The sequence below is a fragment of the Vidua chalybeata genome, chromosome 11 (genome assembly GCF_026979565.1).
Source record: "Vidua chalybeata isolate OUT-0048 chromosome 11, bVidCha1 merged haplotype, whole genome shotgun sequence".
Taxonomy (NCBI): domain Eukaryota; kingdom Metazoa; phylum Chordata; class Aves; order Passeriformes; family Viduidae; genus Vidua; species Vidua chalybeata.
In genome coordinates, this window is record NC_071540.1 from 3450229 (window position 1) to 3464666 (window position 14438).

The window sequence follows — 14438 nt, forward strand, 5'->3', positions numbered from 1 at the left end:
GGTTGATAATCAAGGTCACATACGCCACAGCAAACAAGCAAATGGAGAATAATTTCATGGACTCTTGTAACCAAATAAGGTGACAGAGAATACTTGAACTAATCACTTCATACTTGCTAACTCCTGTTGGTCATTGTAAGGTTTTGATTTTATTTACACAGAGCCCTTACAACAGCAACACAAAAAACCCCACAAAAACCTCCCAAGAAAACGAGAAGAAACAAATCTTATAATTTGCTCTCTTAAAGTATTGGTGAGCAATTCTGAACATAACTGGGACGTTAATACACTAAATGTGTCATACAGATATCAAGGTACTGTCAATGGGCTATTTTAACAATGATCTCATGATTTAGAGAGGTTTGTCTTATTTTTACATAGGAGGAGTTTCCACCATCTCCTATCCCTAATGCTGACAAGGAAGTTTCTTCCCTTGAAACTGAGTGTCAGGTGGTGGTGGATAAGTCAAGTGTGCAAATAGAAGGTAAGTAAACTTACTTTAAGTCAAAATGCCATCCATGCCTTTTAATACCATTGGGAAAAAAAATAATAAAATAAATGTAATACTATATTGTAATACCATACTCCTTTTTTGAAATGGCAGTTAAAGAAATGCTACTAAATACTTCACAATTTCTAATAGTTACAGAAAATTAAAAACCTGCATAAAGAGGGAAGATTGGTCTATATTCACTGTGGAATGAACTGTCAGCCACTGTAAAATGAGGGTGTGGGGTGAAGGTTTTGAACTCTTGTCTTATAAAGTGCAGTCATTCTCTACTATGTTTTTGTTGGTATAGGTGCCAGAAGCAGTCAGGTTTGTAATCTGGAACTTTTTGGTGTGCTACTGTGTTCAGAAAAAAAATAAAAAAGGAAAAAAGTAGAAGCTGTAGAAACTAGCAATGTTCAAAAAAAAAAAAAAAGACAGCTAGAGGAAGACAATTTTAGTCACTTGTATGAAAAAATGCTATATCTGAAAAACAGTAGGGGAAACTCCTTGAGTTTTTTAATAATCAAATGGCATGATAGTAGTGTTGTTTGTACCTTCTACAAAAGTTGTATCATTATTGGTGTCAGCATGTTTTTTTCAGAATAAAGAAAAAAACATGATAATCAGTCTCAGGCTATCAACCTAAGCACTGAATTGTTAAACTTCACAAATAAGTTTTTTCATTAAGTAGTTTTGTTAGATTAGGGACATTTGAATTGTTACTGGATCTGTCCTTAGGTTATTTTCTTATAACAATAGAATATTGTGGACAGAAAAATTATAACAATAGAGCAAGAGCAATCTACTGGTATAGCAGTTTTCTTGCATAATTATCTTGTCTGTTATATTCAAATCAGGAAAAGGGAAATCAGAATTAGTTTCAGAGCTGGAAAATGCAGTTTTTACAGAGGATGGTTGTAGCAATGAGGAATGAAAAAACATGGACTCCCCATAGCAGTTGCAAAGGAAGATGGTTTATTGCAAAAAACCAGGCCTTTTTATGGTGTATTCAGACATTAAACTCTTCCTGTTTCCATTCTCATGAGACAGAACAAACATGAGTTGGGTGCCTGCACTGCAGGTGTTGCTGTTCACATGTTCTTTTACACAATCACCTTTTTGATCACTCAATGTCCACAAGTGCCTTTGACCAATCAGAATCCCAAACTCGAGGTGATCACACACTGGTTATATGACTTGTTTTCTGTTTATATGACTTGTTTTTTAGGTTATGTAACTTCTTTTTTGTCATCCCCTTAGCTGAGATTTTCCCAGAGTGCTGTCTGGTGAGCTGAAGTGACAGAAATTAACAGAAATGAGGAGAGGCCTGTCTGGCCCTTACTCTGTAAGATTTTTCTTATCTCCCACAGGTGGTAGCACTCTGTAGCTAGTGGATAGGGAAGAGGAAGCAGAACTGAGTCAATCTGCAAAAAAATTGTGTCTTTCTAAATTCTATTCATGTTGGATCCCAGCATTTTTTTCCAGTATTGTTTCAGTGGACTCTATTTATTTCTCTATTTCATAGAGAACAATATTCAGAAAGAAGGGTTGCTTTGATAAAACCATTTGGGAAGTGAAGGCATTAAACTGAAAAAAATGTAGAATACATACACTGTTTCTAAATCCTCTTCTACATAGTAAGTGCTGCAGGTCTTGAAAGCTGTCAGAATTACACTTGTTTAGTTCAGAGATGCAATAGGATTTGAGTCCAGTAAAATCAGTGACAATATTTCATTTGTTCTTCAGTCAAATTCTAAACTTATAACAGAAGCCAGCAATACAGCTTCATTTCTTCCATACTTGCACCTATCCAGTGTGAGGTAAAGTGGGGTCTCACATCAGTGTCCTGATACACCATGGAAGAGTTAATGGAAAATTAGTGATCTAATCTGTGGTTTGGGAAGGACTTTCTTGCATTTATTGTATGTGTGCATACATAACCCTTACAGCTTATGGACTTAAAATAATTTTTGTTCTAATTGACTGAAAGATCTGTTTTTCTTTAACAGGAGACCAAAATCTGGGCTTGAATTTAAAGGTAAGACTTTTATAAACGTTGATTTATGCATTTTGGAAAATAGGTTGTCATAAAAAGCTGATAGGTTTGCAGTCAGTTAAAAGAAAACCAATTTATTGTCACTATGGAATCTTTTTCTTTTGGAGTACAGAAATGGCTAATCATTCCTTTTTAAAAAATGCAACTATGTAGGTAAAAGGGCCATACAAAAGCTGCTGGTTTTTTATAGTATGTTGTCTGTTACTCCTCACGTGAAAGAAAGAAACTGAGAATGAGAGACAACATGCTATAGCAAGAGATAGCTCATAGTGTTAATATTCAAATTCTGAAATGACTTTACTGTATTTTTGTATAGTTTTCTATTTGAGCTGATCTGACTGCTTTCTTAAGCTTGAAAAGGAATACCCAAAAATTAGTTTCTCAGATCAACTTGCCAGAAGATTGTTTATGAAAATAGTCAGTTCTTCCATTGCTACCATAACTTCTTTTCTACAGGTTCTTAACCACGTATCTTTTCCTTTGAAATTGTTCATGAGTTTTGTCTCATTTAGTCATTGGTGTCACTCAGGATCATCAATGTGTTAAATTACATGACAGCACATCCTTAGAAAACTTCACTGCTGTTTCATAAAAACATGAAGAAAGTCTCTAGATCACCTTCACCTCAAGTAAATACATTAGCATAAATGACACTGTAATTCTTTCCTGGTGAAAGAACCTTCTGAAAATGTACAAATACTTCTGTTTTTTTTTTTTTTTTCCCAGTAAAGCAAGAACAAAGTTCTTCAACTCTGAAAAAACTTTTACATTTTAATTGATTTGCTGATACCCAGTTAGGGACTGACATAATTGATTAGTCCAGAGTCTTACTCTGTACAAACTAACAAGTGGGAAGAATACCTTTCCTGTTTTGTCAAGAAGCTTTGTGTTTGAGACTTTTATGTTAGCTGTAAAAAAAAAACTGGTTTGAGAACGGTACATTTCTGACTACTAAAGATAATAGTGAGTTTCAGGTGTCCACAAGTGACTGATGGCAGTGATAATTGATAAAATGATGTCTAGATGAGTAGATGGTAAGTTGTGTATTATCAGCAGTGAAATCAACCTTCAATTTAGTTGATATAAAAGAAAATCCTTCAAAAGTTTTATTTCTTAAGTTCATCAGCAGTAATGCTGTAAAAGCACATTATCTCATTTTTTATTTCTCTGCTAGGAGGAAAAAATAGTAGCTGAAAAACTGATACATGACAAACCTCCACCATCCCCAGGTACTTTGAATTTTTCTGTGACTTTGCTAGATATTTTCACTTTATTAATATGCATGTGTATATGAAAATCAGTTTTACTGATGCAGCACTATATCCAGAGTTTTGCAGATAATACAGAAGTTTACTTATGTAAGAATTGTTCAGTAACTTCTATTCGGTAACACTGAAGCTGTTCAGTGGGAAGGAATGAAAAGCTTTCATTGTATGGGTGATTAAAATTTGCAGGGATCAAGAATACTGACTAGTCCATGCAGGGCACAAACACTTTGCTTATTGCAGTGGACATTTCAGTTTCACCTCTCCAGTCACTGATTTTTGGAAGAGAGAGATCTGCTGACACTATTTTTTCCATTAAAAGAAGGAATGTTTTTAGTGTCCGAGAGAAAAGATGGCAACTTGCAGTCACTCCACAGCTCTCTTTCCAAATCCACTTTTTTTTGTTGTTTCTGGTCTTACCTTTTGAGAGTCATGAGCTGACTTAGATCTTATAAAGTATGACTCATATATAATGTTAATATTAGAACAAATGGGGTGTTATTTCCTGAAACTCCTGTTCCAGTCTGGATGCCATTTAAATACCTTGTTCTGTGGCATTACAGATGTGTCTGTTCGGGCAAGGCAAGTATGGGAAAATACAAGCAAAGAAAAGTTCAGAGAACTACAGCAAGAAAACTGGTCTCTGAACAGGGCATACCAAGCTGTGCTCCAGCAATATAAGGGAACAAAGCAGTGCATGGAAGAACAGCAATTAAAGCTGAAGACACTGGAAGAAGAAAACAAAAGACTTAAAGAAGCTGCAGAGAACTCACCTAGAGGAGGTGAGAGAAACATATAAGCTATTCTGTAGTTATCTTGTTTCAATTTTTCTAATTTCTTACAACCTTTTCCTCTAGCAGCACGTTTCAAGTCATTGATTTAGACAAGTATGTATGCAGAAGTAGTTTCCAAACAGTATTGCTACATTTGTAGAAATTTCCTTTTTGTCAAGCAATATGTACGTGATAAAAAAAAAATTACTTGTTGTTTGAAATAGAATGGATTTTTTGCTAGTAGTTTTTTGTGGGATTTTTCCTTAGCAGTATTTTGAGAGAAGTTCTTGGTTATTATTCTAGCTTATTTAATTTTTTTTTCATTACAATTAACAAATTGTTGTGAACATTTCTTGAATTTTAATGGAACTTTCTTGTTGGATATTTGTTTTAATAGAGGAGGCAACAGAATTACTTTCTCTCAGACAACAAGCACAGGAACTGGTAGATGAAAATGATGCTTTGAAAATGGTGGTCCATCGTTTAAATGTAGAATTAAGTCGCTATCAAACTAAATTCAGGTCGTTATCCCAAGAAGAGGTGAGACTCCTGGTTATCAAAGCAGTTTCTACTGAAATGTCCTACTGTCTGTTATTTAATCTTTTGAGTTTTTATTGCTGTTTTCTCCAGATTTGCCATCAAGTCTACAAATTGCACAGGTTTTTTCTGAAATTCAAAATAAGTCTTTATCATTAAGTCTAATATTAAGAATTCAGTATTATTTTGTATCAGTAAGATACTGAACTTCCAGTTTTACTGGGTGTGTGTTACATACGCAACACATGTAATGAAAACCTAAGCTTGTTTGGGGTGATAATTGTGACTGCAGTGGACAGTTGCTGGTGCTTCAAAAAGCAGGAAGTAATGTCAGTATCTTTTCAAATACCTATTCTAGAATGCAAAGCTGAAAAGCTTACCCATGGAAGGACCACGACCACCATGGCTGGTAAGTCAAATAATATTTGCACTTAACTGTTCATTCCTGTCTAAGCAAAGAAGTAGAATTTCTTTACTGGAATCAAAGTATTCAGCTATTACTCTGCTGAACTATCACATACTAATAGAATATTATAAACATTTCTTTTGTTGCAGAAAAATATGTATGGCAGAACTTTGTAATGAATATGTGCAGTTCCAGTTGAGTGTACAGTAAGCTACAAACTGCACATAGTCACCAAGTTTGAACTATTGAAAAGTATTGTTACTCTGAGAATCATAAATGCCATCTTCACTTAGAATTGTCTGGCATATAGTTTGCTTCAAAGTCTTTCAAGGTCTATTGCTTGATTGTTAATCTGAATTGGTAATCTTTTGCTGTTACTTTTTTTGCAATTATACTACAAGAAAACAGAGTATTTCTGATTGTAGGACTGGTCATGGATCCAGTAGCAGCCTATGAATTTCTGACAAGGGGAAGGCAAATAGTTTGTGAAAGGGAATGCATATGTAGTATGTAAAAACAGTTTCTCCTTGAAATACTAATCAGATCTTATATTTTCCTTCCTCACTGTTACTGAGAACTGTACAGAATGGGAAAGTTCTCCTGCTCTGTCTTTTTAGCCAAAATAGCCAGTAATCACATACGTATGTATTTAGTCTTAAAGATGCAGATTTGAGAGTAAAACTTCCTTTCCCACTTACTAATGAATCTGGGATAATTTTTTCTAGCAGTAGTATACACTGTACTGTTTGACTCTTGTTTTGTATTCGTTTGCATCCATATTCTCCTGTGTTACATACAGTGATAACTTAAATCTGCTTTTTAGAAGAAGGATGCAAGTGAAGCATGAGGTGTTTTCCTTTCCAAAGCTTGCTCCTAACACAGTATTGTGAAGTGTTTCTGCAGCATCATTGTGCATGTGATGGTTTGTATGCTTGTATAAGTTCTGCACTTTAGTCTGCAAGTCATACATGAAACCCCTTTTAACAGCTTTCAAAACTAATAATCTACAGCCAAGCAGATTAATTAAATTGAAGTAAGAAATACAGATGAAATTATGGCTTGTAATTAATTTACATGTATTTATTTTTTAATTTTAAGGTGGATATGAAGTATTTGTCACCTCTTCTCTTGGCATATGAAGATAGAATAAGAGAAAAGGAAGATTTTATTCTTGAACATGAGGCAAGTTGCCATTTAGAAAAAATATACACTAAAGCAGAAATAAATGACTGAATTTTTTGAAGGGATTTGCCAGTGATGTTCTCAGCCTAAAATTTAAAGTGACTTTGTTTTACTTTTCCATGCATTGTTATTGTACTGTCTCATCCCACTTGTTTTTGTCAGCCTGTTCACATTTAGGAGCATGCACTACACTGAGATACGCAAGATGTGCTCTGAAAACAGAGCAAGTTAGTAGTAGAAAGAATTTTTCTCATTCATGATGGGAACTCAGTGCTCTTGCAGCTGCTTATGGGTTTTGTGGTAGAAGAATACTTACTTCTAGGTATGAAAAGAATGGGTACTCTTTCTGCTTTTTAGAAGTATTTTTTGTCACTGAATCTTTGAAAAATAGCTATTTGTTTCAGAGTACGACTTTCCTACGTTTTGAAAGTAAATGTATTTCCTTCAAAAAATGCAGCCATAAAATAAGCAGAAAACAGCAAGGGTTTTTTATATTACTGTAAATTTACTGTGTTGTCTCACAATATTCAAATCCAGGTCACTCCTCCTGAAGATGGATAGTATCATCCAGTAATTTCCAGAATTCAGCTTTTTAAACCTATCTTCTAAGGGTCTACAACTTGCAAAAATATGGCACAATATTAGTATTATTTTTAATCAAATATTACTAGATTAATGAAACAATTTAGAAATAAAATATGCACACCTGAATTAGAGATGAGTGGGTAGTGAGATAATATTCTATTACAAAAAGAACTAGAAAGCACCTAAGCATGTGTACTTAGAAAAGTTTTTCTTGATGTAAAAATTAAAGCAAAATAATGATAAAGAATTTGATATGAAATCCTTTGTCTTCCAGGAGGATATGAAGAATTTTAAAGCACGAGTTGAAGAGTTGGTGAAGGAGAATGAAGATTTGCATGAACAATTAAATAACTTTGTTACCCCTACAGAATGGCAAGTTACATTACTAGAAATTAATTTCAAAGTTAAAAATTGTCTTATTTCATGCAAACTTTTAAAATTACAGATCTTAAGGAAATTTTTTTTGTCTTCAAATACTGTTTTTCTGAAGAATTAATAGCATCACAGCTGTCATGTTGGAACAATGCTGATCTGCAATGCCTGGAATAATTTTGGAGTAAAGATTATATATGAATGTGGAGTTCTGCACTGGAAGCCCATGTAATTCTGCCCTAGATATTGCAGGTTACATATCTTTACAGTGTGCCAATGACATCAGCTTTCCACTAATACAAAATAGCATTGGAATGTGGCATTAGAAGAATTTGATGTTTTTGAGAAGAGAGACAATGCAAATGAAATTAAGTGAGACAATGCAAACAGAATGAAGTTAAGTAGTTGTTGGAGGTTAGGATTTTTCCTTTTTTTTTAGAATTTTCTTCTCCCATTTGTTGCCTAAGAGATGGCAATGATGATACCTGGGAGACAGAAGATGTGGCTGGGAGGAGGAGGAGGCGTGCAGCTGACTGCAGTCTCTTGGCTGGGCTAAGAGAAGCTTTCCCTTGGGAAGTGCAGAGATCCTCGAGATTTTGGCTGGGGCTCAGGGGCGGGGCTCAGCTCCTCCCTCTCTCAGGTCCGAGTGCACAGGGGTGGTTTTGGTGCCAGCCCTGCTGCCCAGAGGATTCGCTGCCACCGCGGCGTTTTCATCCTGCACTGATTGTACTTGCTGTGGATGAGCTTCACAAGGAGGTTGGAACAGGTTTTGGGAGAGCATCCACTATGAGTGAACGTAAAAATTCTTCCTGCACCCATGGCACAGGTAGTAGTTGCATGCAAGGGCTCAGATGACACCATGTCTACATGAGGAGGACTTTGGAAGAGACAGCATGCATCATAATCTTAAGTCTTTCTGCAGATTCACCCAGTGGCATAGACCTACTTTCAATGAGGCAGAAATACAGATGTTAGTATCTGCATAGATTTGGTTACCTCAGGTCCTGATAATTGCTTTCAATAAGGATTTTTAATCTGTTTTCTAAAGAGGTTCAAATATGATTTTGTAAGTTTACACTGTTGAAAATCAGTTGTGTTTGTTCTTTGGGCATAACATCTGAGTAACATTTTATTTACAAGCCAGTTATCATTGCAGGCAGCTGCTGCAAACTCAGGCCAAGCTGGTCTTGGAAGAAAATGGAGTGTTGATGGAGCAACTCAAAATTCAACAAGCAAAAGCAAAAGATAGTCACAGACAGCATGTTCAAGAAGGTAAAAGTGCTTGAGTTGCTAGTCATCTGAACTACACTGAAGATGGTACTGCAGGTTTTGATTTCTGTAGGGTTTTTGTTTGTTTTCTGTTGTCATTTTTTGTTTTGGCAAGCTTGGCAGTGTTTTGGTTTTGGTTGGCTGGAGGTTCTTTTGCAACTCTATCTATGCCAAAAAAGTGTCCTTGAACATAGGTAACGTTATAGGGGATCAAGTTCTGGATGTCAACTGATACTTAAAAAAAATGTCATTATCACCTACTGACACTATTAAAAATACTCCAATTTGACTTCTTCTGAAAAAGGGAGGAGAGCTGTTAAACAGCAGTACAGTCATTTGCATACTTGAAGAGCACGTTAAACTGAATCAGAATTTTTCAAAGTAAAATGGCATTTCAGTGAGCTTATAGCCTTGAAAAGAAGTACTCTTGAAGTTTCTGCACTTTTCCAAACCAAGTTGCTTGAGCCAGCAAAAAGTTAAGTCCAAACTGTTAAAACACAAACTGACAAATGCTCTGTTTCATAATGTTCTAAACAACTAGGAATTAACGTATTAATGGTTTTGTTGAAGTTTCACCCCATGGTTGAATTAGTTCTGCTATATACAGTTGACTTTTTTTTTCCTCCTTCCAAAAGCTTCAAAGTTGGCCAAACAAATAGTAGTCTTAGAAGAGAAGAAAAAGAGTCAAGAGGAAGAAATAACAGAGTACCAGAAGCAGCTAGAAGCTTTGTGTTCTACATGTGAAGAGCTGAAAGCCAAAATGGACAGCAGAATAACAGCAGAGGAGCACTTGGCTGTGGTGGATGATTTAAAAAGGTGTGAGTTTACATACGGTGCACATATGGAGAAACACTGGTGCAAAGCATGCACATGACCAGAGCTGCACTGATAGCACTCTGTAGGTAGGAGGCCAGTGGAAACTTATGCTGGTAATCCAGGAAGGTAACTACCAAAGCACAGAGAAAGGGAAGGAAGTATTTCAAAAATACTGTCTTAGTTTTTAGAGACAGTTCTAGAAACATTGGTAGAAGTGTTTTTACCGTAGAGTACCTACTGCTAATTGTACCATTTTGAATAGTAGAAGAGGAAGCACTAGAAATACCATTTTGGTCAAATCTCTTTGCTTCTATCAGTACTGTATAGAAAATGTTCTCATTCTTGCATTCCCATCTTTGGAACATGTCTAAAGAATCGTAAATTCTGAACTAGGAATTTCTAGAAATTTCTTCAGTTGTTACAATATGGAAATGACATGAAATGTCACAACTCAAAGGTGGCTGCTGTGCAGCATAATCTGCAGAGTAATGTTTCTGTGAAGACATTCCATAAATTTGTATTCTTTCAAGCCTTTGGATAGGTTACTGTTCCATGGTACAGTGCCATCCTGAGAAGGCCTCAGACCTTGTGTTTTGGCATTGATAGTAATTGATTTGAAAAAAAAAAAAACATGAAGGGATTACATCTGGACCATGTTTTTTTATAATTTAAATAAAGTGCACTCAGAAGGAACTACTTGAATAATTTGATCTGAGATTGTAACACCTCTCTGTTGTCACCAGTGAACACTGAGCATTCTCAGTGTATCTTTTTTCATAACTTCAACGTGGGTATCTTGCTGTAACAGCATTTTAGTGATGTAGATCTGTACATGATACCTGTTCTACACTGTTGGTTTTTGCAGCTGTTTACAGCAGGAGCAGAAGAAGCGCTGTGAGGTGGAAGCTGTAATGGGAAGGGTAGCATCACTGCAAACTGAAAACAAGAAACTGCTCTTAGAGAAAAATAACTTCATGGCTGACAAGAAGATCCTGGAAACTGAGATGCAGATGACTGAAAAGACAAACAGGTCTTACCACAGTTTCATTTTCTTGTACAGAAATACTTCTATTTCTAAAAACAACAGAAATACCTGTAAAAATATTGTCTAATTTCCCATAATGTGTATTTTGTACCTAGTGCAAAAAAACCCCCGTTACCTAAACATATCTTTGTCATGTCTAGAGGCCTGGTTGTCAAGTTTTGCTAACCTTTGTATGTTTTCATGCTCACTTTTCTGTGTGTATGTGCAAATTAAGAATATATCTTTAATTTAGTAGTTAGCAGTTACCTATAGCAATTAATCATTAGGTGTACTTATCTGAAAATAAGATGAGCAGACATACACTATTTGCAATTAGATAAGACACTATTTGCAGATCTTCTCATGCACCTGGTTGCTTCGAAAGGAGTTCACAATATTTTAAAAAGACAATATTATTGTTCTATATCTTAAGGAATATGAGCTTGTAGCCATTGCACAAACTGTTCTTTTGAATCATTGTTACTGTTGTTATTCAGATAACATACTGTAAAGAAAAAGCAGCCCCAAAACCTGGAACATGATACTATTGGCATTGCAAATATTCTGAGCCAGTGCATTTTTAACAGTATGCATGATTGTTTGAGACTTGTACATGTTGATTTGCACGTGTGATACAAGTTTTTTAAGGCCTTTACTAATTCCCAATCCAAAGATTTTCCCTTTTCTCTTATAGACGATTAAAGAAGAAAATAAGTCTTTTGCAACTGCAGCTGGAGGAAGCAATGGAAAAAGAAGCCACAGCCTATCACTATCTAGCAAACCTTATTGGGCTGGTGGAGAAGACAGCTAAGGAACGTGATCATCTGGTATTTTTGGTAATTACCTTTAAATGGGACTTCACTGGTATTTCACACAGTCGTCATGATACTGGCACAATTTATTATTAGTCTGAATTATCAAAGAATAAAGCTGTAATTCCAGTTTAAGGATTTAGCTCTATCTAAGTAGACTTTAGCAAATAGGATAGGAGCAGCAAAAGATTTTCTAGAGGAGCAATTAAAAGCAACCACCCTTATTTCTGGAGGTAATACAATTAAGCCTTAATTCACATGAGCGTTAGGGTCTGCAGTGGCACTTACCAAGTTTAAAAGATTTTTTAAACCTAGTTTTAGAAGTTGATGTTGAGCTAGACATATTTAAAAATAGCAGGCAATCATAAAATTTTAATATTTGTGTTTGAGTCTTAAGGGTGGACTGTTATGCTTGAAGTGATCTGTATGGTCTGTCTGCTGTGGATGTATATGCATATTATTGCTCCTTGTTGGTTAGCAGTCATTTTGACAGGCTGAAAGAGTTTTGAAACAATTTCTGTTTAGTGGAAGTGCCTGGCATGGAGGTTTTTGGGCTTTTTGTAAGCCTACTTTGTTTCTTGTACAGGATACTGGGCACAATTTAAATTTTTCATATTCATACTCTTGTCTTCAAATGGAATCTGAAATAATTTCACAAGACTTTGTTAAAATAAAGCTTCTTTTACTTGTTGTTCAGGTAGTAGACAAAGGTTGTCATCAGCATTGGATAAAAAGATACAGCGGTTAGTTCCTAATTCTAGAAGAGGAGCTATGGTGACACAGCTCAAATCCTTGTCCACTACAAACTGGACTGCAGGATTGTGAAACTGGGCACAATAAATGTATCCTAGAAACTGGGGGAACTGATTCTTAGATCTCAATCTCTGGGATATCTGCTTTGAAATATTAATCATACCATATTAGAAATACTCTTGCCTGAACGCCTGCCAATTTCAAGGGCTTGTTTGAGAGCAGATTGCTAAATGTGACCTAAAGGATGAGTCTTGTGCTTAAAAATGGGATCCCCACCTATGCATACTTAAATCTATAGGAAAAAAACACAGAATTGGTTTGGTTTACAGTATGTTTCATTTCAGAATAATACTGCTTCATAGTATTCACAGTCAGTTGACAAATTATTGATGAGCCATTATGAAAATAATTTCCATGTTGGAAATTATTATGTTGGACTCTTTATCCATGTTGGTTCTTCAGAATGTTGGAATTCAAAATGGAATTGCTATGTCTGCTCTGACAAACAAACAGAGTGGTAACATGTCGTTTTTTTTACTGCATGGTTGCAGGCCAGATGTTTGGAAAATGAGAATCATGGTGTTCTCAAGAAAATTGTAGAAGGCAGTCTGCGCTTAGGAAGATTGGAAGAAAAAGTTAAGGTAAGCAGTGTTTCTAAGCTGAACATGGACTGTGAAATGTTTGGGGTTTTTTAGTGAGAAAACTAGTTAATCTCTGGCAATGTTTTGGTGAAATATTTATGGGTGTATGGATTATCTCAAAAGTTTTGAAAAAACAAAACAGATCATCATTCTGATTTTCACTAGTGTCTTCTTCCATTGTATGAAGAAGATACTCAAAGAAGATGTGCGTTGCATATCTGCCAGATCATCATGTTTACATCATTACTTGGACAATTATGACTAGTTGTATTAATATTTAAAGATTATTTGTATTTCAGTTTTGCTCTCTAATGTAACCCAAGTGTTCTGTCTTCTACTTTTTTGAGGCTGCATCACTCCTTCAATTTGAAGTCCATTACCATTCGATTTGGAAGAATGAAAATGTTATCTCAGGTGTACAGTTTTCATCAAGTACTTTCTTGTGACCATGGGGTAGAAGGTTGAGAAACTCAGAGGATGTTCAAACATCCAGCTTAGTTAATGAATACATTTTAAGTTATCGTTACAAGATAACTTATAATAAAAGAAATAAAAAGCACAGTATGTAATTGCAATATAACAGTGAAATAAATTTGAAACATTTATGTTTCAGCATCTTTGGTGCTACCATGATTATTTTTACTGTAATCTTAAAAAAAGAAAGGAGAAAGATAGCTGTTATATTGGTTTCTATGTCTAGAAAGTAATGTATATATTACTTTCAAAAGCTGTTTTGTATTAAGTCAAGTTTATTCAGTTTATCCTAAAGCAGAGAGTCTCCATGTTATACTTTGCCAGTCAAGACCTCCACTGCTGTTCCTGCATCAAATGACACAAATGTGCACCACCACTATGTTAATGGAGACCATCTCCTTCTGCACTTTCATTGTAAGGATCGACACAGCATAGAATTTAGCAACAAAGAAAATAAATGAAATTGTAAATCTAAAGAGAGCAGTATGCTGAAAAACAGCTTGAATTTGCAAGGAGCCCTTCATAAAATACCTGAATGCACGAAACACTACTGTAAAAGATTTACTTAATTATATTAAGACAGCCATCAAATATTTTTAGCTTTTTTCACCATCACTCATGTCTAGCTCCCCTATTAAGAGAGTGGTTTGTATTCTGGTTAAATGTGGATCTTCTGCAATGTAATAGATCTGTGACTACTGTAAGGGATAGAGAAGAGGTTGGTATAAAATTAAGGACATTTACATGTAGTGAATTTTAAGTGCAAAAGGCGAAAGGACAGGCAAGGACAGCCTCCATACTTCACTGGATGCAGGAGGAAATACATTAACTTAGGATGAGGAGAAGGCAGAGGTACTTAACACTGTCTTTTTCTCAGTTTTCAGCAGTAAGGCAGGTTGCTCTCAGGACAGCTGGCCTCCTGAGCTGGGAGATGGGAAAAGGGAGCCCGCTGGAGATTAGCCTCCCTGTAATCTAGGAGGAAG

At 35.5% G+C, this 14438-nt stretch overlaps 1 protein-coding gene across 5 annotated transcripts in view; it reads left to right on the forward strand.

Moving 5' to 3' along the window:
• Nucleotides 1–14438, forward strand: part of CEP89 (centrosomal protein 89) — a 33551-nt gene that overhangs the window by 5791 nt on the left and 13322 nt on the right. For 3 of the 5 annotated variants that reach the window (XM_053952947.1, XM_053952950.1, XM_053952951.1), the window contains exons 5-17: nucleotides 382–484; nucleotides 2500–2528; nucleotides 3721–3775; nucleotides 4375–4593; nucleotides 4982–5124; nucleotides 5480–5530; nucleotides 6626–6709; nucleotides 7569–7670; nucleotides 8827–8938; nucleotides 9571–9751; nucleotides 10617–10781; nucleotides 11470–11611; nucleotides 12892–12981. In XM_053952947.1, the coding sequence (XP_053808922.1) occupies nucleotides 382–484; nucleotides 2500–2528; nucleotides 3721–3775; nucleotides 4375–4593; nucleotides 4982–5124; nucleotides 5480–5530; nucleotides 6626–6709; nucleotides 7569–7670; nucleotides 8827–8938; nucleotides 9571–9751; nucleotides 10617–10781; nucleotides 11470–11611; nucleotides 12892–12981 (1476 nt within the window). Of the gene's footprint in view, nucleotides 1–381; nucleotides 485–2499; nucleotides 2529–3720; nucleotides 3776–4374; nucleotides 4594–4981; nucleotides 5125–5479; nucleotides 5531–6625; nucleotides 6710–7568; nucleotides 7671–8826; nucleotides 8939–9570; nucleotides 9752–10616; nucleotides 10782–11469; nucleotides 11612–12891; nucleotides 12982–13328; nucleotides 13616–14438 lie in introns of those variants that run through there. The other 2 variants (XM_053952952.1, XM_053952949.1) reach the window with 2 other exon arrangements.